The sequence below is a fragment of the Nyctereutes procyonoides genome, unplaced genomic scaffold (assembly GCF_905146905.1).
Source record: "Nyctereutes procyonoides isolate TBG_1078 unplaced genomic scaffold, NYPRO_anot_genome, whole genome shotgun sequence".
NCBI classification, from domain to species: domain Eukaryota; kingdom Metazoa; phylum Chordata; class Mammalia; order Carnivora; family Canidae; genus Nyctereutes; species Nyctereutes procyonoides.
Window position 1 is genome coordinate 5,855,799 of NW_026575025.1, and position 21,510 is coordinate 5,877,308.

At 60.2% G+C, this 21,510-nt stretch overlaps 1 protein-coding gene across 1 annotated transcript in view; it reads left to right on the plus strand.

Annotated features, from left to right (window-relative positions):
* KCNQ1 (potassium voltage-gated channel subfamily Q member 1) overlaps positions 1-21,510 on the plus strand; it is a 322,601-nt gene that overhangs the window by 74,832 nt on the left and 226,259 nt on the right. Inside the window, exons 3-8 of the mRNA XM_055314312.1 lie at positions 7,714-7,840; positions 8,238-8,316; positions 8,740-8,836; positions 9,419-9,559; positions 18,687-18,797; positions 19,607-19,702. Of these exons, the coding sequence (XP_055170287.1) occupies positions 7,714-7,840; positions 8,238-8,316; positions 8,740-8,836; positions 9,419-9,559; positions 18,687-18,797; positions 19,607-19,702 (651 nt within the window). The remainder of the gene's footprint in view (positions 1-7,713; positions 7,841-8,237; positions 8,317-8,739; positions 8,837-9,418; positions 9,560-18,686; positions 18,798-19,606; positions 19,703-21,510) is intronic.

The following is a 21,510-nucleotide window of genomic DNA, read 5'->3' on the forward strand; positions in this document are numbered from 1 at the left end:
TTTGAGCAGCCTGCACGCCTGCTTCGTGCTCTCCGGCCAGCTGACTGTCCTGGGAATGCCGGGACCAGCTCCCTCTGTGGCTTATCGGGTCCCACTTGGAGGTAGAACAGCTGGGCTGGCCCCGAAGCCCGCCGTCCGGGCTCTGTGCTGGAGGGACCACAGCGCCCCATGGGGACGCCTCCTGGCCCAGGGCTGGCCTGGTTTCCCAGGCCTGTGGGAGGAAGGGAAGACCCCCATGCCGGTCAGCCACACCCCTGCCCTGATGGGTGGCCCAGTCTGTCCCCACGTCCACCCCTCTCCCAGGTCTCTGGGCCCTCTTCTCTGTCCAGCGAAATCCCATTTGCCCCAGAAAGTTCAGGTGTCCTTCTCCCCAAGGAGGCCTCTGAGGGGGCCAGGAGCTCCTGGGGATGCATATGCCCGAGTTGGTCATGTCTGGCATCCACGGGGCTACTAGGGAGGCTGTTGTGCCTTTTGTCCTTGGCTCCAAATCCTGCCCTTTGTCATCCACCAGACAACCCGCAGGCCCCGCCACCCCACAGTCCCTGACACTTAATCCTAGGTGGCTGGTCTTCCACCTCTCTTTACAATTTTTCACATAAAGATAGTGGGGCAGTAACATCAGAGACCCCGGGATGGGGGGGGGGGTGTCTGTGAGCCTTCCTCTACTGGTCAGCAGAAGAAAATGTATTTTCCACCCAAAGAGTGGGGACGTGAGCTCAGCTAATCTCAGCGGGTTTAACCTTGGGGCCTCTTGCTATCTGTCCCATGTGAGCGGTTCGTGGCGGGATGCTCCCGATGCTGCTAAATCATGCCGTGCCCGCAGCGCTGAGCCTCAGAACTCGTGGGCTTTGGACAATCTTCCCGCCCATGAGGATCCACTGGCTGATAAAGAAGGAGAACAGTAGATAAGGCCCCAGCGACCTTCATCCTTCTCTGGGAGCTGTGGGTCCACAGAGTTACGAAACGCTTGAGTAATCGCAAACCTTTCCCCCGTGTGCACTCACGGCAGAAGAAACCAGATAAGCACCTGCTCTTCGGAGCCTTTATCTCGGCTCCAGGGATTGGCAGGTCTGCTGTCACAACACCGTTACCCCCAAACACCGAAGGCAGGTGCGGGCCGGTGTGTCTGTGTGCCGCCCGTACCCTCCTGTGACTCTGAGCTTTTTTTCCTTAGTCGGGTGGGACCTAGTGTCAGGTCCTCAGAATGGCAGGCTTTCAAGTGAGGACCTCACGGTGACGTCCTGGGGGCAGCGTGCCTGTGCCCTGGCCTGTCTGCGTCCGGGGAGCCCCGCCTGTGCCCTGGTGACACCACGATGAAACAGGGTGAGGGGATGTTCAGGGACCCCCACTCAAGGCCACCGCCCTCTGCAGGTGGCTTCCCCCTCCACCCCCACAGAAAGGGACCCGGTGAAGTGCCTGGCATTTTGTGTGCGGCATTGACGCTCAGGTCCCGAGAGCAAGCAGCGGCTGTGAAGACGGGGACTCGGGGCCCAAGGGTGGCCGTGCGGTGATGCTCCCAGCTACCGCGGGGTGACGCTCAGGGCCCATCCTTCTAGGCTTCCCTGAAGGTCGAGGGCAGGGCCCAGTGAACAGGCCCGGGCTGTGCCTGCAGGGCCCCACGGCGCACGTCTGTGTTGTGGTAAAACACACATAGCACCACGTTCAGCGTTCCCAGGTAGCGGCATTTCGTGCGTTCACAGTGTTGTGCAACCACCATGCCCCTGTAGTTCCAGAACTCCACTGTCCTCCTGAAGGAATGCCCCGAGCCATGGGCAACTGCCCCCCTCCCTCCCCCTGCCCCTCACATCCACTAATCTGCTTTCTTTTTATGGAATTGTGGTAAAGAACGCATACCGTACAACTTATCATAACTGTGTCTAGGTGCACAGCTCAGGGCCACTACGCACATTCACACTGTTGTGCAACCATCCTCACCAACCATCTCCAGAAGTTTCCATCATCCCAAACAGAGACTCTGTCCCCAGGAGACGCTGACCCCTGTCCCTCCCCCTGTGACCACCATCCATTCTCTGTCCCCATCCCTCCCCTGGCCCTGGCACCTACTCTTCCACTATCATTTTTTAAAAATTCAATTTATTTAAACTAAAAAAGCAAAACAGTTCATCACTCATTTCTCCCCTGCCCCAAGTTGCACCCCCACCTCTGGCAACCCCAAATCTCCGAGTCCATGGGCTTAGTTTCGTGTGTATATTTGGATTCCACGTACAGCCGAGCTGTCTGACTTGCGCCACTGACCGGGATGCCCTCGAGCCCCATCCGTGGTGTTGCGGATGATGGGGTCTCATTCTTTCAGTGGCTGAGTGATAGTCCACTATGCACACACCACCTCCTCTTCGTCCATCCGTCCATCGATGGGCAGGGGGCTGCTTCCATATCGATTGTGGTCAGCAATGCAGCCATGAACGTGGGCACGCAGGTGTCTGTTTGAAATAGTGTTTGGTTTCTTTCTGGTAAATACCCAGTGGTGCAATTGCTGGTCGTAGGGGAGCTCTGTTTTTAACTTTCTGAGGACCCTCCACACCGTACTCCACAGTGGCTGCTCCAGTCTGTATTCCCAACCGTGCAGAAGGTTCCCCTTTCCCCACATCCTCACCAACACTTGCTGTTTCTCGTGTTTTTGATTCTCGCTGTTGTGACGGTGTGAGGTGTTATCTCACTGTGGTTTTGATTTACGTCTCCCTGAGGATGAGTGAGGTTGGTGTCTGTTGATCCCCTGTGTGTCTTCTCTAGAGAAACGTCTGTTCAACCCATTTTTAAATTGGGTTTTTGCTTAGGAAGTATGTTCTTGAGAACACTTCTGACTTACACGGACAGCACGGCTATGAGCCACCCCGTAGCACCCGCCTCCGGTAAGACCCACAGGAAGAGCCCAGAAAGGCCTGGACTGAGATTCACCAAGCGACACAGGTGGGAATGGGGGGCTCAATAGCCACTTGGTCCCCCCACGGCGAGGAAATGCTTGGGTCTGTACCTTGGTCTCTGCACCCACCCTGACTCATGGGCCCCTCATCCATGAAGCTGACTGCAGCCAGGAGGCGGCCTTGCTTTTTCTGTGTGATGGTGGGAGGGGTCCCTCTGTCCCTCTGGTTTGGCTGCAATGTCAGCGAGGTCCCTGACACCAGCGTAGCCTCTCTCCTTGTACCTGCAGGGCAGAGCTCAGGGCCATGCACCAACAACACCAGAGCCTCCCGGCCTGCATCCTTGACCCTGTGCACAGCCGGGGTCACGCAGACACCACATGCAGCAGCCGGGAGGGCCTCTGGGCTGGCTGTTATCAGTAGGGGAGCCCAGTGGCTTCCACAGGTGTGCTGATGGGGCTCCTGGGAGGGCCGCTGGGGGCCTGAGCTGGATTGAGAAGGTGTGAGGACCTGAGCAGGGACATGTCGGGAGGGCACCAGGAGTATCCGAGGTGCAGAGCACTAGGGAGCTGGGGGTGGGGCAGTGTGGGGGTGGGGGGGTGCTGCCTTGGGTTAATGGGTGGCTCTCAGGGTGGGTTGGGGGTGGGGCCCTGGGAAGGGGGACACACGCCCTGACCCTACCTTGTAGGCTGTGAGGAGTGACAACGGCGGCCTCAGCATGAGGCCTGGGGGAGGCGACAGCTGTTGGCAGGGCCCCTTTAGTTCACCTTTGGGCTTGCTGAGGTCCTGGTATGCACGACGGATGGCCCTGGGGCCTGCTCCTGCCAGAGTGCAGGAAACTGCACAGAGGGTAGCCAGGGGCTGGGGGGGGGGGGTTCCCCACCTGGGTCCCTTAGCCCGGAACCATGAGGAGGTGTCCCTGCCCTCTGGAGAACCTGCCGGAGACGGAGGGTGTTGGCCCTACATTGGAGGAGGCATCAGGGACGACAGGGCTCAGCCCTCCTACGGGCCCCCTACTGCCCTCCGCCCCCTGGTCTCTACCAGTGTCCAGACGATTAAGCCCTGTCGTAGCCCCAGGCAGCCTCTGGCCTGGGATGGCCAAGGTCAAGCCTGTGAAAATATCCGGGGCCCCTGCTGGGCCGGAGCCCTGGGCTAGGAAGAGCCCTCTTGAGCCCAGGTCGGTGGACACATGGCTCTGAGAGGTAGCCCCAGGCCAGGCTGGCCAGGAAACCTGTCCCTGGGAGCCCCCACAGGTTCCTGCAAGCAGCGCTGGGTTCTGAGGTCCTGGCTGTGGCCTTGCCCCCTGAGTGCCACCCTGCCAGTGGTGGAGGTTGTTCTATCTCTGAGCAAATGTCTGTCCCTGCTGTCTCGTGCCTCTGGACAGTGAAGCCTCTGTCCCGTCCTTCACGGCGGGCTGACAGTGTGGCATCAGTGAGCTCGGCCTCGCCAGGACGCCGGGAGCGCCCCATGCAGCCAGCCTGCAGCCAGCCCGGCCTCGTGCTGCATTCCAGACTCAAACAGGATTTGAGGATTAGCATTGTTTTAAATTATTCTTACACCTCAGCCCTGTGGAGGGGAGTCCGTGTTCTCAGACCGCCAGCCCTGGGAGCAGGGGTAGCTCTGAGCTCGGGACCAGGGTCTCCCAAAGTGTGAGAGCAAGGTGATTTGGGGGGTGGGGGTGGGGACGCAGCAGTCCCTATGGTTACTTATTTAGTTTAAGGTCTTTTATAAGATGTGTCGAGTACTTTGAATCTGCTTAGGATACAACTGAAGAAGGTTTTTAAGTAATTTTTAAAAATGCATCAGAATAAGAACGTAAACCACGAAGCGATTGATGAGCTGGTTGGTGTGTGGATGTGCTCGGATGGAGGCTCTGGGGATGGCTCCTTTGGGGACCACCCAGTGGCCCGGCGACTCCTCTTCTATGAAGATGCCAGTGCCCGTGTGTCCACTTTGGGAACTCTGAGAGTGGTGGCTCCTGTGGCCCTTCTTGTGATGGCCAATCATGGAAGTCACACAGCCCCATCCTTTCCCTGCGGTCACATCACTGACCACGGGCTCGTCCTGCCTCCTGGGACTTGGCAGGGCCAGGTCCTTGGGGAAGACGTGAACGGGACACAGCCTTGTGAGCGGGGGGCTCTCAGGCTACTTACTGGCTTACTTGTGCGTGCGTTCGTTCATTCAGCAGACCCACGTGGAATGCCAGCCAGGGCAGACCCTGTTGTGGGGCCGCGGAGAGGGGCTGGGCGCTGAATGTGGCCCCCGCCCTATGGGCTCAGCCTGCTGCCAGCCTCAAGGTCACAGAGACTGCAGGTTCGCATGCCCCTGGCTCTCCCATCAGCCATGCACAGCGCCCCCACCCCCACCCCAAAGGATCCACGTTGTGAACTGAGAACTTTTTTGCAAAAGGAGAGAGAAAATTTCCCGTGTTTTCTCCCCATTATTCACTGAGCTTGCCTCCAACACCAGCTGGGTGGCAGGAGCACTATTTCACACCCGAATTAATGAGACTTGGGAGCCAGTGGGCAGTGTCCAGCCACCCCCTCGTGGCAGGCTCCCGGGTGGGGAGGGCAAAGGGGGGCATGGGAGCAGGACCTGCACTGCCACCACGTGGGGGCAGATGTCCCCTGCCAGGGCCAGACTCCAAGGGGAGGACGGGGCAGGGGGCCAGCTGGAGGCCAGCACGTCTAGCCTTTCCCCTCAGTGTGCCCTCAGGGTGGGTCCATGCTGGAGGAGGTGTCGGCATCTCCTTCCTTCATAAGGCTGAACGATCATCCCTTGTGTGGATGGACCCTGTTTTGTTTGGACTGTTCAGGGTTCCATGAGATTCCACATGAACCTAAGACCACTATTTCTACAAAAAAGAGAGAGAGAGCAAAGTCATTGTGTTTTTGAGAGAGATGGCGTTGCCTCCGTAGATCACTTTGGGTGGCGTTGGCAGCTCTGCCTCGTGCGGCCCAGGAACACGGGGCGCACCTGACCTTGTGTGTCTCCTTCCATTTCTCGACGCGGTATTTTCATTCTGCAAGACTTTGGCCTCCGTGGTTAATTCACAAATATTTTATTCTTCTTGACGCTACTGTAAACGGGACTGGCTTTTGTCATTTCTTCTTAAGATCGTTCGTTGGTGGTGGAAAGGGTACCATGCATTGGTGTGTGCTGACTTTGCACCCCACTCTGCTGAATTCTAGTGAGATTCGACAGGCATGTGCGCCTGTGGAATCTAGAGTTTTCCATGCATCAGATCGTATCTTCTCTGAATAGAGATAATCTTATTTTTCCTTCCCAATCGGGACACCTTTTCTTTCTTTTCCTCACCTCCTTGCTCTGGCTGGAGCTTGTCTGTCGCACAGCGTCACACAGGCTGGCGGGGATGGGTGTTCTTGCCTTGTTCCTGATCGTAGAGGAAGAGCGTCCCATCTTTCTTTCACTGTCATCATTTGTGCGCTATTTACGGTGGGGTTTTCAAATGTGGCGTTTATCACGTGCAGGTGTCTCCCTGTGTTCCTGGTTGGTCCGCTGCTTTCAACATGAAGAGGGGTGGCATTTTTTCCCATGTTTTCTCCATGTGCATCAATGGATGTCACGCATCCCCCCCACCCCTCCCCTTTGTTCTGTTAACGTGATGTGTTCTGTTGGTCAGTTTTCTTAAGCGGAACCATCCTTGCATTCCAAACATAGATCCCACTTGGTTATAGCGTGTGATCTAACTTGCTCTGGAACTGGCTCACATACCTGTGTATGTTCCTCTGTTCTTGCAATATCTTTCTCTTGCTTTGGTGTCTGGGGAATGCCGGCCTCACAGGACGAGTTAGGAAGTGTTCCGTCCTCTTCAGTTTTTTGTTTTGTTTTGTTTTGGAAAAATATGAGAAAGATTGTAATTAGACCTCTAAATGTTTGGTAGAACTCACCAGGGAAGCCTTTGGGTCCATGGCTCCTCTTTGCTGGGAGCATTTTGATCCCGGGTTCAATCTCCTCCCTGGTTATAGGTCTATTCAGATTTCATATTTCTTTCTGATTAATCTTGGTAGGGTTCAGTCTCTGGGAACCTGTCTACCTCACCTGGGTTGTCTGGTTTGCTGTTGAACTTGGGTTTTACACCATCTGCCCTCGCTTGTCCACCCATCCACCTACCTGTCTATATCCACTGCCCATCCGTCCTCTGTAGCCTGGATCTTGGCACTCTGGCTTCCCCTCCTTGATGCACCTGACCGCAGCCTGATGTATGGAGTGGTCCTTGTCAGAGCCCTGGCTGTGGAAGGAGCCTCCTGAGGGGCACTACTCCACAGCCGACCTGGTACCCGCCTTTCCTTTGAGGGGAGTGCCAGTGATGCCCTCTGAGACCCCATGCTGCTTCCTCCTGGTGTTCACCTCCCCTGCTCTGGGTGCTCTTGCACTTGGGCCCAGTGATAGCTACCAAGTGTCCCCGGATTCTGTGTCCTTGGTGACATGGTGGCTATGAGGTGAAAGAGGGGCCACCCCATGAGGATGGATGTTTTCCAACACCCACATGAGGATGTATGGTTTGAGCTCTGGGAGCTCAGTGGTTCAAATGAGTGCTGGCCAGAGAATGTGCACCCCAGGATGTCATGTTCTCAGGGCCAGGTGAGGACACAAGCCCTGAGCCTCTCCCAAGCCTTGCTGTGGATGTCCCCTTGGGCCTGCTTGGGCCCTGGTCTGAAGAGCTGCAGGTGTCTGCTGGCAGTGGACCTGGCCTATCCAGGTGGACCATGCACTAGGTGCCACCCACCCTTGGAAGACCAGGACCCAGGCCGGCTGCTATTGGGTGCCTCTCAGCAGAGGCCCCACTGGCTCACTCCCCTCTGCCCCTCAGGAGATTGTCCTGGTGGTATTCTTTGGGACGGAGTATGTGGTCCGCCTCTGGTCAGCAGGCTGCCGCAGCAAGTATGTAGGCATCTGGGGGAGGCTGCGCTTTGCCCGGAAGCCCATCTCCATCATTGGTGAGTCCCGCCTGCCCCCAGGGGACTTTTACCCCCCACCCCAGGTTTCCAGGCAAGGGCTAGGCACCCACCCCAGGGAGGGGGATCCGGCAGGGTGGGTCCCCATCATGAGCACCAGCAGCTGGAGTCTCCCTGAGGCCAGTAGGGTAACCCCCCCAACATGGGAGGCAGCCCCAGATGCTGCCCTTAGGGCACTGCTTTGGTTGTGCCCAGCACAGCATGGGGATCTGCTGCCCTGGTGGCCTGGGAGTGGGGCTGGGAGGTGGGCCAGGTATGCCTGGGTGTGCCCAAGATGGAGGGCCAGTCTCCCTGTCCGAGTGGCCCTGTCCTCCTGACCGCCAGGCTCCTTCCCCTGAGCCAGCTGCCTGGCTGGTGACACACCGCCCCTTCTCCTCAGACCTCATCGTGGTCCTGGCCTCCATGGTTGTCCTCTGCGTGGGCTCCAAGGGGCAGGTGTTTGCCACCTCGGCCATCAGGTATACCTGGGCTGCAAGCTATCCCAGCTGGGGGTACAAGAGCCCGGGGCAGCATGCTGGGGGTCGGGGTGCAGGCTTAGACCCCACACTGAGTTAGGCTCCCTGGGTTTGAGACCCAGCAAGAGCACTTCTGGGTCTTGGGCTGGAACCTAACCATCCTGGGACCTCAGTTTGCTAATCTGTAAACTGAGGTGATCCCAAGGCCTCCCCCCAGAAGTGGCCTGGAGACCAAAGAAATTTGGCTGTGGCCTGGCCTGCTGCCCTCGGCCCCAACACTTGTTTGAGGAGGGACGGTGAGGCTGGCATGGTGGCAAGTGGGCAGTTTCAGGGCCGGACTTTGAGGGGCTGCACTGAGGGTGGGGGCTGTTCAGAGGTGGCTGAGGGTGAGTCGGGGCCAGGGGTACAGAGGTATGTCCCCCGCAGGGGCATCCGCTTCCTCCAGATCCTGAGGATGCTGCATGTGGATCGCCAGGGAGGTACCTGGAGGCTGCTTGGCTCTGTGGTCTTCATCCATCGCCAGGTGGGTGGTCTGGGTGGGGTGGAGGGCCCGAGGCTGGGGGAGGATGGAGTGCTATGCCGAGTCTCAGTGCCTCGCATGCTGTGGTGCCCACGTCCCCACCTGCCAGGCAGATGATGTGCCCACACTACCCGGAGCTGGGGACCAGAAGCTGGGGGCAGAATGTGGGTGCAGAGTAGGGGGCAGAGCGGGGGGCAGAGCGGGGGGCGGAGTGGAGGGCAGAGCCAGGGGCAGAGCAGGGACAGAAGTACAGGATGGAGAGTGAGGCTCAGGGATCTCACAGTGGCAGATGGGAAAAGTCCCACGAAGGTGCAGCGCCTCGGTCCTGGGGCAAAGCTGGGGGCCTCGGAGCCTGTGTGTTGACCTGTCCCTCAGGTGATGGCCAGGGCCCGCCACTGGCCACTGAGAAGAAGTGGAGGTGCGCTGTCCTAAAGTCCAGTGCAGGCGTGCAAAGCACTTGGGGATTCACAGAGAACCACCTGTAGGTGCCCCCAGCCAGTGACGTCTGCCTGGAGCACTGTCACAGAGGCCGGGGACACCATGAGTACCCAGCTGATGCGGCCCCTCTGCCCACTGTGCCCCCAGGAGCTCATCACCACCTTGTACATCGGCTTCCTGGGCCTCATCTTCTCCTCGTACTTCGTGTACCTGGCCGAGAAGGACGCCGTGAACGACTCGGGCCAAGTGGAGTTTGGGAGCTATGCAGATGCCCTGTGGTGGGGAGTGGTAAGTGGGGGCAGGTGCCCGGGGCGGGAGGACCGGGGGCGCCGGGTTCTGGGACCTGCTGGTTTGGGTGGAAGGCTCTTTGTGCTAATGCTTGGGGGCCCAATGCTGGACCCTTTGTGCTTGGGGGATGCGGGGGGAGGGTCTCTATATCTCTGAGCCTGTGCAGTGGGTATCCAATAGGGCATGTGCTGGGCCTGGGAGCTCCCGCCCACCCCCAGGGGGGGCTCTCTGTGGCCAGACCCGGGGCACTGGCTGACCTTTGCCCTGGTCGCGTGGGGAGGTGGGGTCAGGCGCAGGTCCTGCCTGTCCGGGAGGATCTGTGCTGTCCCCAGGAGCACCCCTGCACCAAGGAATGCAGAATTAAATAGCAAACAACGCTGTGATATGACAGGCACAGGTCCTCAAGAGAAAGGAGGAGTGTCCCCCTGTCTGGGCCGTGTGTCCAGCCTGCAGATGCTGCAGCTAGGCCCTGCTCACAGAAGTGTGGGCTCCTCTGGCTGTGGAAATGGACTCCTGGGCCACACTACCAGCAGGGCCCGTACTTGGCACCCAGCTTCATTTGCAAGTGGTCCAGAGTATGGACTGGGTGGCTCTCGGCTCCCTGAGCTTCCAGTCTGCAGGAGACACGGACATGAGGCAGAGGGGCCCTCAGGAAGGCAGGCAGGGGCTTCCCAGGTCAGGCCTGCAGGGGCGAGGGACATTCCCTTGAGGACTACCATTGCTGGACAGCCAGGCAAGGCCTCTGTTAGCCACATGCACCCTGGGGCCTGCCCGTGTCCCTGTCATGTGGGCCCGCAGAACAAGTGTTTGGAGTGTGAAAGGTGCCCCTTATCACACCCTCTACCCACACCCTGGGCCTCGTGGGGAGGTGAGGCACTTGATGACAGGGTGGCTGGTAGCTTTACCACCCCCAGGGATCAGGCCCCAGGCTGGCGATGGCATGTGCAAGGCCCTGCCACAGCCCAGGATGGACCCTTGCTATGGGAGGGACGGGGCATGGGCCATAGGCTAGGTCCTCACGCTTCCCACCATTCTGGGGTGCAGTGCTCCCTCCTTCAAAGTGCTCTGGGGTGTGACCCACCAGTGCCTCAGGAGGGTCTAGAAGAGAACCAGGAGCAGTGGAGTGGGCAGTGGCAGGTGGACACTGGCCCTGCTGCAGGCTGATCGTGGCTGAGTGGGGCGCTCCTCACAGCTGGGGGTGGGGCGGCTGACATCTGGGCTCATGAAGGTGAGGGGGGCCCAGGGACAGCAGAGGGTCCTAGCCTGTATGAGATGTGGTGAGGCCATGGGGGCAGCACGGGGTCTAAGGGGAATGGGGCAGGGGGCAGGCCCCAGCCATGTCAGTCCCCAGTCTTTTCCCTTCCAGAGAAAATGGGCCCTGCTCTCAGCTGGGGCTCCCACCCCCCTCCAGAAAGGAGGCTGATCCCCGGTTGTCTGGGTGGACCGGGAAGCCTCCCTATACCCGGTACCCTTGGTGGGCACACATGCCCTGCTATGTCTGTGTTCCACGCCCATAAGGCCAAGCACACAGGCAGGGTCCCTGATGTCAGCGAGTCTGCGTGTTTTCTGGAAGCTTCCAGCGTGCCAGGCTGCTGGAGGAAGACGAGGACATGCTAACTCGACTCCATGCCTGGGAGAGGCCCCTCCGCACTCCCCACCACAAGCGCCGATGCCCCCATAGGCCCTGGCGTGGCAGGCCCTGGCAGGTTTGGGCAGGAGGGCTCGGCCGCCGGCAGGGAGCTTGCCGGGGTGGGTGGAGGGGACAGGCCCTGGTGGCAGGCCCACGTGGGGACAGGCTGCCCAGAGCCAGGAGGAAGTGTGTGGGCGATTGCCCGAGGCCGGCCGATAAGCGGTGCCCGGCCTTGGCGCTGCCCTCCCTAGCTCCCCGGGCGGCTCCCCTGCCCCCAGCCCCCGGCGGAGCGGTGCCCCCTCTCCCACACCTGTGCAAACATCCGCCCGCCGGCCGGGAGAACAGCCCCTTTGTACCCGGCTTGGCACCGGTGCCCCGGCCCCGCCGTCAGCTGCAGCCCCGGCCCCGGCCACCGCGGGCCCCGGCCGGGCCATTGTTCCCACCGGGCTCTGCGCCTCTGGGCCGCCCGGGCCCCCCGCCCCCTGGGGCTGTGGGGCGAACGCGCCCATTCATAGCGGCGGCTGCCCCTGCAGCTGTCCGAGCGGGAGCGGCCCGAGGCTTGAGTTATGGGCTGTGTTCCTGGCGCGGCTCGGACAAACAGCTCGAGAAATGCAAGACTAGGGCCGGCCCGATGGGGGCTTGGAAGCCAGTTTGGTGATTTGCCACTGCGCCCGGCGGTTGTTCTTTGCCCGTGTCCAGCTTGCCTCCCGTGGGAGGGGGCGCCGGGCCCCTGCCTGGCCCTGCCCCGAGGCTCCCTATCTGGGACAGATGGGGGTGGGGTGCCGCCCTGGGAGGCCCAAGGCAGCAGGTCCCCTGGTCTCCGCCCCAGGTCCACCAGGGCTTGGCCTGTGCACCCCTCCCACCCCCCACCCTGCAGGCCTGGGCTTCCCAGAGAGGCTCCGGACAGACTCCAAAGGAGGGCGTCTCAGCCCCCGGGGGGTGGGAAGGGTGGGCCCCATATTTCCCTCTGCAGAGCCATGGGAGTCCCTCTGGAGGGCTGGCATCGAGACCTCTCAAGCCCAGTGGTGGGGTTGTGGGTGCCCCTGAGGCAGCCCTGGGCATCCTCGGCATCGGATCAGCAGTGTCCGTCGTGTGGATGAATGAGAGGGTGGCGAGCCCGCGGATTGGTTCTGCCCATGGCCCTGGGGACAGTGGGGGCATCCATCTCCCGGGGCAGCCCCAACAAGGTCCCACAGACCGAGGCCCTTCAGACCAGAGAAGTGTATTGTCTCCCAGCTCTGGAGACCAGAAGTCCGAGATCCAAGCGTGGGCAGGGCCACGTTCCCTCCTGAGGCTCCAGGGGAGGGTCCTTCCTGCCTCTTCCAGCCTCCTGGGCTTTAGGCGTCTCTGGGTTTGTAGCCGCATCTTCTGTCGCTTGTAAGGACACTTGTCTCTTGTCTCTGGTTTAGAGGCTGCCTGGACAAACCAGGATGATCTCGACTCAAGATTTTACCATAAGCACCTCGACAAAGGCCCTATGTCCAAATGAGCTCATATTCTGAGGGTCTGGGCAACGTGACTTTCGGGGGGATGCTATTCAGCCCAGGACAGCGGTGTCCCGGCCAGACTTCACGAGAAGAACCCCCCCCACCACCAAGCTTCAGATTCTATGTCGTCTAGTGAAGCTGTGGGCTCAATGGCTGAGTGTCTCCTCCTGCCCCCCGACCCTGGTGGGGACACCCGACACTGGCGTGAGAGCTCCCCGCTCCCCCGAGTGTGGCGCCCCATGCCTGGCTGTGGAGGTGTTTGGGGAGGATTTAAGACTTTTTTCTTCGCCCTTGGAACAAAATGCGTTTGTTTGTGTTAAAGTTTGAGTGGAGGGAAAAGCCGTTTTTGCAAACACGGGCTCCTCTGTTAAGCGCCCGGGGGTCTCTAAAATCAAGAGGCTGCTGGGTTCTGTTTACCCCCCTGCATCTAAATTTAGACTTTAGAGCAAAAACGCTGGAAGCCTGTCCCTGCATTTCAACCGCCATTTAGAGTCTGATTCCTGGTCACTCTCTCCTCGGCTGGCAGCTCCAGGAGGGTCCAGCCTCCTGGGCCAAACTGCTTCCTGGCCGGGTGAGGTCGGGTGGGTCTGGGGGCTGAGTAAGGGCCTGGGTGAGGACAGGACCCCCAAAATGGTCACATGCCAGCCCAGTCGGCACCGCCAAGATCATGGGGCTGGTGTCAGGGCCTCATCTGAAGCTGGAAAAACTGAAGCCCATGGGCTGGGGGTGGCAGGCCAGGCCCCTGCCCCAGCACCCAGACCCACCCATGCTGGGGCTCTTTCTCTGCCTGGAGCTCTCTGCAAAGCCTGCAAGTGCTGTACAGCTGAGAACCAGGGTCTGCAGGAGCCCAGTCTTGTGTCTGTAGGCCCTCAGGTGTGGGGTAAGAACCGTGGGCCTTGGGAGCCCGGCCAGAGGGTCTTCCCCAAGGAAGGACCTTTGCAATAGGTTTTGCAGGATGAGTAGGAGTCTGCAATTGGAGTGCATCATCTTGCACTTCCTGCCCCCTGGCTAATACGTGGTGGGAGTGGGGGGTAGTATTTCTTCTGTGACTTGGCGAGCCCAATGAGGGTAGTATGTAGGACTGATTTCGTCTGGGGTGGGGTCCAGCTCATGTCAGCGAGGGTAAGGACTTAGCAGCTTCAGCCCCGTGGAAAGAGACATGGTCAGCATCAGGAAACACTGTGAAATAGGAAGCGGTGTGATGCTGTGGTCAGGGGTGTGGGGGTGGATCCCAGCTCCACCACCAGCCGCCTGTGTGGCCCTGTTCAGGTTACCCGGTCTCTCTGAGCCCGTCTGTAAACTGGGTACATACATGAATTATTGGGTAAGTTGAATCAGCAAGGACATAGGTAGCCTGGGGCACTGGGCACCCAGCAAGGAGGCCGCAAAGGCTGGCTGTAAATCGTGGGGGGCCTTTGCCAGTCACAGCTCTCTAGACATTCCCCAAAGCCAGCCACTTACATTGGACCTATAGCAAGCTAACTCACACTAAAGTGTATATGGCTGCCATGGTCCAGTCATACTCCTTAGCCCTTCTGGCTTTAGAGTCTTGCTGTGCCCCTGACCGGCTCCCCACGTCCAGCACCTTCTTCACAGAGTGGCCCCCTTCGGCACATGTTTTTTGGCTCCTCCTTGAATCCCACGGACCTCTTGTTTCTGATCCCCCTCCCCAGGGCCTCAGCCAGGCTGGCCACAGGGCAGGGGCTCGTGGACGGCTGAAGGCCCTTTATCAGACAGGTGGTGGAGACAAGGAGGGCAGACCACGGGTTCCACTTGCAGGGATGCCAGGTTAGCTGCACCGCTGAACTGGCCCTAGGGGCCAGTAAGCACATGATTGGTTCATTCCTCGGTTTCCCTGTCTGTAAAAGGGGGAGGCCACAGAGTACTTCCTAGGGTCAATGTGGGGCTCACTGAGGACTCTGCAAGCCCAGGAAGGCAGCAGAAGTTTCTGTGGCTGTGAAGACTCTGCTTGGACCATGAGGCTCTCTCGGCAAGAAAGCCTGTTTCCCCACGTGCAGATGTGACATTGGGACGTCACTGCAGTCCTGCTCAGCGCTGGCAAGGAGCGGCAGGGTGGTGGGCAGCCCTGGCCCTGTGCTCCCAGAGCTACAGCCGTGGTCTGCACGAGGTGATTTGCGGGGTCCCTGGAGGACCTCCTCTGCCCTAGCAGTCAGGGAGGGCCTCCTGAGGCGGTGACATTGGAGATAGCAGACCCACCGACTGAGGGGCTCTGGGCGGCGTGGGTCTGTCGTGTCCAGCTACTTCGTTCTGCCCACGGAAGCGAAGCTGGTTTCTTTGGGGTGTTTGCCGGCCTGGCTGGCTTCTTCTCTGGCCCCCATGTGCCAGCATATCAGCCGTTTCCCACCAGCCTGGCCGCGCCCCAGGGCATCTCCACAGCGGTCAGGGTAGGCGTGCCCTCGGGACAAGTGCCCGGGGACCTGAGATGGTCCTGCCACCCACCCACCACCCTCATCCACGCTTCTCTTCGCCCTGGCTGCGTCCTCCCTGCCTCCTCTGGGCAGGTTGGTGGCACGCGATGGCGTGGCTGCCTCTGGCCTGGGTTTTGCTCTGTGCCCTTGCCGGTGCCCCGGTTCCCCACCATGACCTCGTGCACAGTGCCCACGCCTGCTGGCCTCAGTCTCGCCCCCTGTAAGAGGGTCCTTGACTCAGGCTAAGGTCACAGTTTGCCAAGTCGGTGCACGTCTGGTGGTACGAGCCCTGAAGCGTCTACACTGGCACTGCCATCACGCTCACGTGTGGACAGACAGCCATGACACCTCCAGATGGGTCCGGCCTGGGGGTTTCTGTGCAGCCAAGGTTTCTGGTCTGGCCTGCCCATCTCGCCGGAGGCTAGCCTCCCAGAGGCTGCTTTAAAAAGCAGAACAAAACACCAGTGCCAGCTTCTCAGGGCAGAAAGTGTGGGGGTCGGGGATTTGGAAGGTTCCACCATGCCTCAAAATGTGAGCGAAGACGCAGAGGCGAGCACACACCCGGTGCCGGCGTCCAGAGGACGAGGACAGCTTGGTCCCCCTCCTGCCTGCTTCCACAGCCCCATCCCCGTCCCCTGCTGCCTGGTGGCTGGCGCCCAACGGAGGGCCGCGGTGGCCACGCTGTCTCCCCACATCTGTGGGCCTGCGATGTGCAGCTCTGTGCCCCAGATCGCCCTGGTCGGGGTGTGCACGGCAAGCCCAGCCCTGGAGACGGGCCATCCGAGCTGCCTGTGTCTGTAAACTCAGGAAAAGCACCAGCTCTGAGGGGATGGGCCGTTTCCTCCGGGGCCAAACGACGTCGTTAACTTGACAAAGCAGCTCTGTGACAGGGTCTGAGAGGCATGTGCCCTCCGCAGGGTGGGGGATGCCTGGCCGGGCACCCTGACTTCTGCTGGCCTGCTGTGGGGAGCACAGGCACCCCAGCCGTCATGGAGCCAGGGGAACCAGGATGCTGGTCAACCTGCTCAGGGAGACGGTGTTGGGGGCCCTGGCTTGTGGCCCATCCCACCCTGCCTCTGACATTCGCTGCCCCATCATCACGGGGATTCTTTTGGTATTAATTTTGATAATTTAAAAGGTTGTATTATGTATTATTTGACTTGATGTCTGAGTTTTCTGGGACCCCCTTAAACCTGGCACCTGAGGTAGGCATGCCTGCTGGCCGCCCCTGTCTCTCCCTGCCCGGCAGCTCTCAAACTTATGGGTCTTGGGTCCACTCGGCACTCAACAATTGCCACAGACCCTGGAGAGCTTCTGTTCACGTGGGTCATACCCATCAATGCTTAATGCATAGAAGAGTAAGACCGGGGAATTTAAAAATTGTTTCAGTATTCATTAAAATGGTAACAGACCCCTTCTATGTTGCTATAAATAAAATGACAAAAAATTTTATTTCCTAAAAGAGGGCTCAGTTCTCAGATGCCCTCACCCCCTTTACAGCCCCAGACCTGCCTTTGCTCTGTGTGCCCCGGCCATCTGCAGTGGCGGCTGGGGCCCAGGCCTCACACATGGGGCACAGTCTATCCAGAGAGGACACCCTGCAGACCACAGGGCTCCAGGCTTCCCCGGGGCCCCCTTATCTGCAGCTGGCTCTCAGCCTTGCCCATGGCCCCAGGGTGGTCTGGCTCCATCCACCCTGAGGGCACCTGTGCCGTGGTCTAGGTGTGCACGGCACGAGTGTGTGTGGCACGAGTGGAAATGGGCTGAGTGAGCCTAGAGTGTGTTGGGCTCACCGTGGGCACTGGCCCCTCCTTGTGCACCTTGTGGTGTAAGAGATGCATGCACATGCGTGCCACATGCTGCTGCCTGAACCCATCAGGCTGTTGCATGTGTGCTGTGTCCCACATATGGGAGGCACATTTGTGGGTGCACACCCACCTCCATGTGCTCATGGGGTCCGTGTAAAGGACTGGGCCATGGGCAGCTCAGCATTTTTGTGGATGTGTGTTTTGAGGGACAGTGAAATTGTAGAAGTGCCAGGAGCGGGGATCCCTAGGTGGCTCAGTGGTTTAGCACTGCCTTCGGCCCAGGGTGTGATCCTGGAGTCCCGAGATCGAGTCCCACGTTGGGCTCCCTGTGGTGCTTCTCCCTCTGCCTGTGTCTCTGCCTCTCTCTCTCTGCCTCTCTCTCTCTCTCTCTCTCTCTCTCTCTCTCTGTCTCTCATGAATAAATAAATAAAATCTTAAAAAAAAAAAAAAAGAAGTGCCAGGACCACTAGCAGACACGTGGTCAGGCCGCCGTGCCCGCGCACCAGGCAGGGCTCAGCAGTGGCCAGCCCTGGTCCTAGAGGCCGAGCACTAGCCTGCAGTGGTCTGTGTGCTGACCAGCTCGTTGGTGTGACTCGGCCTCCCGCATGTGATGCACCTGCCTCCTGTGTCCACAGGCCTGCACCCTTTCCGGCGGCTCCGAGCGCTCACGTGTTTCCCTCCCTGGCTGTGGCCACTGGGTCTCTCCCTCCGCGTTCTGTGGCTGGTGGGATGCACCTGGTGGGGCCCCGGGATGGCCTGGCAGTCACTGCCGCAGATCTCAACACTTCCTCTCTGGGCCTTGCCTTCTGCTGGAGTCTGTCGGCCTTCCGGGCCCTGATGCTATGTCCCCGGTGCCCCACACCAGCTCCTCGGGGTAGGGGGTCAAGTGAAGACTCCATGCAGACCTTCCTGAATTTGAGGTTCTCACTGGCGCTGCACCAGAGGCTCCAGAGGAGAGAAGCCGGGCTGCTCAGAACAGGACAGGCTTGACCTCAGGGCGGGCAGGTGGCAGCCAGGTGATCTCCAAAGGCAGGAAATGACACGGGCACTCTGGGCCACCGTGCCTACTGCCCTGGAGTGCGGGTATGAGTGTGTGCCACAAGATGTGTGTGAGTTAGAGTGTCCTGGGTCCCTGGCTAGGCTCAGAGCCGCCTCCTGCAAAGCCCACAGGCAGCCCCAGGGCCCAGCGTGCCGGCAGGTGTGGGCTGGGGACTTGGGGCTGAGTGACTGGCACAGCCAGGCTGGGGTCTCGGATCCTGCAGGATGTCATATTCAGACTCACACTGGAGGCCCCAGGGAGCAAACCTCAGATGCTAGCAGGAGGGGAGCCCAGGGTGGGGGCAGGGCAGGAGCAGCCCGTGGTCCTGCCACAAGCTCCGACGGTCTGCTCCCCCACCAAGAAGAAGGCTTGAGCTGCGTCTGGTTCTCTCAGAAGAAGGGTGGCTGAGACATCTGGTGCCCAGGGTGGTGTCAGGAAGTCGCGCGTCATCCCTGTCCCCTTGGTGGAGGACCAGCTCGGTGGGAGCTTCCGGCCTCCTGGGGGCCGCCACACAGCAACGTCGGTGGCCTGGGTGACAGGACTCCTCTGGGATGGGGCAGGCGGTGGCGCAGGGAGACCAGACCATCCACGGTGCTCACACTGATGTTGACCGAGCCTCGGCTGTCTTGGCGACAGTGGTGGGAGCTCCATGTTAGCTGAGCAGCAGGTTTGGGCTGGATGGTCGCCCGTCCCAAGCTTCCAGGCCTGACCACTGACCCCTGCCCCTCTTACAGGTCACGGTCACCACCATCGGCTACGGGGACAAGGTGCCCCAGACGTGGGTTGGGAAGACCATCGCCTCCTGCTTCTCTGTGTTTGCCATCTCCTTCTTTGCGCTCCCAGCGGTAGGTTCTCCGTGCTGGGTGCCCCCAGGGAGGCCCACTCACAGGCCCAGCTCACCTTCCACCACCCCCAGGGGGCCCTTTGCAGCAGGTGTGGGCAGCAGCCGGGGTGTTGGGGAGGGTCTTTGGTAGCAGACAGCAGGGTGCAGGCCGGGATATTCAGCCCCAGGGGCCACGGGGAGACACCAGTAGCAGCTGCCCCATGAAGGCAGAGGCAGAGTCTGTGTGCCTGGCGAGGCCTAGGCCAGGCCCTGACCTGTGTCCTCCCCAGAAATCACCGTGAGGGTTATACCTCCCATTCCCAGTGTGTGCACATAGGTGTGTGTGTGTGTTACATGTGTCCTTATGGACACACATGGGCATATGTATGATGTGTTACTATGTGCACATGAGTCACATACACACACCATGTATTGTGTGTTGCATGTAGACACATGTCCGTGTTCTGTGTGTATATGTGTCACCTACATATAAACACATGCAGTACGTGTGCACCTCTTGTGTGTGCTGTGTGCATACAGTATGTGCATTTGGGTTGTGTGTGTACAGTGTTTGCCCACGTGCTGTACAGTATGTGTGTGTGCATGCACGATTGATCCCCTAGGTGGATGGGGAGCTCCCTCCCTGACAAGTGGGTCCCGTCCATCCCATTGTCCATCCAGGGATGCAGCTGCACACCCTCCCACGGGGCTACCTTCTGCCCACCCTGTCTCCCCGACACCCGCACTGTCTCCCTGGTTCCCGTGTCCCACAGGCTGGCCAGGCAGTGGCTGCCTGCGTGGACATGAACCCTGGCCTCTGCTCCTCCCCAGGGGATTCTTGGCTCTGGCTTCGCCCTAAAGGTCCAGCAGAAGCAGAGACAGAAGCACTTCAATAGGCAGATCCCGGCGGCAGCCTCGCTCATTCAGGTGACGGCACCTGCCATTGTGATGGCCAGTCTCGCGTCTGCGGGTGAACACAAGCTAGTGTCCGTTCTGGGAATCCAGAACTGGGAACTGCTCTTGGCCGTGAAGCTCAGTGCGGGTCCTTCTGGAACATAGATGAGCTGATTTGGCAACACAGACGTACACACCCGTCGTGCCTTCTCCTGGGACACGCAGGTGGTCTGACAGGGTGGGCACTGGAGCGCGGGGCACCCATCTCCCTTCCTCGAGGGTTCTGTGGGAGGTCACATCCTGGGGGGCAGGCCAGGGGGCCAGGATGTGCCCTGGCCAGTCCCGGGGTGGGGTGGTCTTTCTGTGGGCCCCTCACCTCTCAACCACAGTAGCCAGCCTTGGCGTCTTTTTCCTCGTTCTCCTCCTGTGGCCACCCCTCTGCTCTGCACTGGAGCAGGTCTGGGAGGCACAGGGGAAGGGTCCCTGTGTGGCCATGTCCCAGGGTGGCTAGGGCTCTGCTTATGCAGCATGGGCACTTCTGAGTGTCCCTGGCACTGCACGGGGCTCAGGACTCCCCGGTGGCAGCAGGCGAGGCCTGGTGAGCCGATAGCATGGCTGCCGTCTGGATTCACGGGCCCCTTGGTGCCTGTAGGCACCCTAGGGAGGCTGTGACAAGCCTGGGGGGCTGGTGGCAGCAGAGCCTAAGAGCAATGGGGGGGGGGTCCTGAGCTCCTGGATGTTCCACTGTGCTCTCTGACCCAAGCTCCTGGACACACCAGAGGCTCACTGAGCCTTTTAATGCACACAAAGACTCAGGCGGATAAACCATTTGCAAACTGGGTCCCGGAGGGTCCAGGGGCAGCAGAGTACGGATGAGTAGGCCCAGGGCTCACCTGAGGAGGGCCGGGCAGAGTCCTGGGGCTCAGTCGTCATCAGCATCATCCACCTGCAGATGTGGGACCCTCTGCCCAGCAGGGCAGCTGTATCCAGCACTGGATACTCCCCTGGGTCACCCCAGTGGCCTGGTCTCCTGCACCCTCTGCGCCGGGCAGGGCCCCATGAGGGGTGGCCACCATCAAGCGCTGCTCCACCTGGGAGCCTCAGCTCAACCAGGGGCTCCCCTCATCCCTCTGAAGCCCTTCCGGAACCCACTGTCTGGGGCCTGGACGGTGTACCTGGACGGGAAGGAAATAGGGGCCATAAAGCCGAGGGGCTGGGCCCCCTCAGGCCTGGTTTTACAGCCCCACAGCCTTCTCCTTTCGGGGAGACCATAAATCAGGCCATAAAACCAACCCAGGCCGCTGTGGGCAGACTGTTGTGGGAGGGGAGCGTGGCGGGTTCCTCGCTGAGCCTTGGGCCTTAGGGGCAAGCACCCCTGCAAAAGGCCAGGTCTGAGTGGAATGTTCATGGGGGTACAGACATGCCTGCCACAGGAGGACCAGGGCCCCAGGGTGTGGGACGTGTAGCAGCCAGGCCATACGTTTGTGGGCAGGACACATGCCCACCACTGGGGAAGGTGGGAAGTGGACGTGATGAGTCAGCCTCGGAGGGGCCAGGCCTGTGGCCTTTCCCATGGGCGGCATGAAGGTGACCGGGCCTGCCCAGGTCCCCATCGTGGGTGATGTCACGGCTCCCCGGGAGCCCTGCCAGCCCCGTGGCCAGCAATACCACTAGGATGCGTCCTCATCTGAGGCTCCTGGCACCCCACCGGTCCCCCACTGCCCACTCAGACATGGCGTGTCCTCCCCTCGGATCCCCTGCTGTGGCATCACTTCCTCCCTGCGGTGGCCACAGGGGCATCTCTCTAGAGCATAGGCCCAAGGCCTTCTGCACCCGCATGA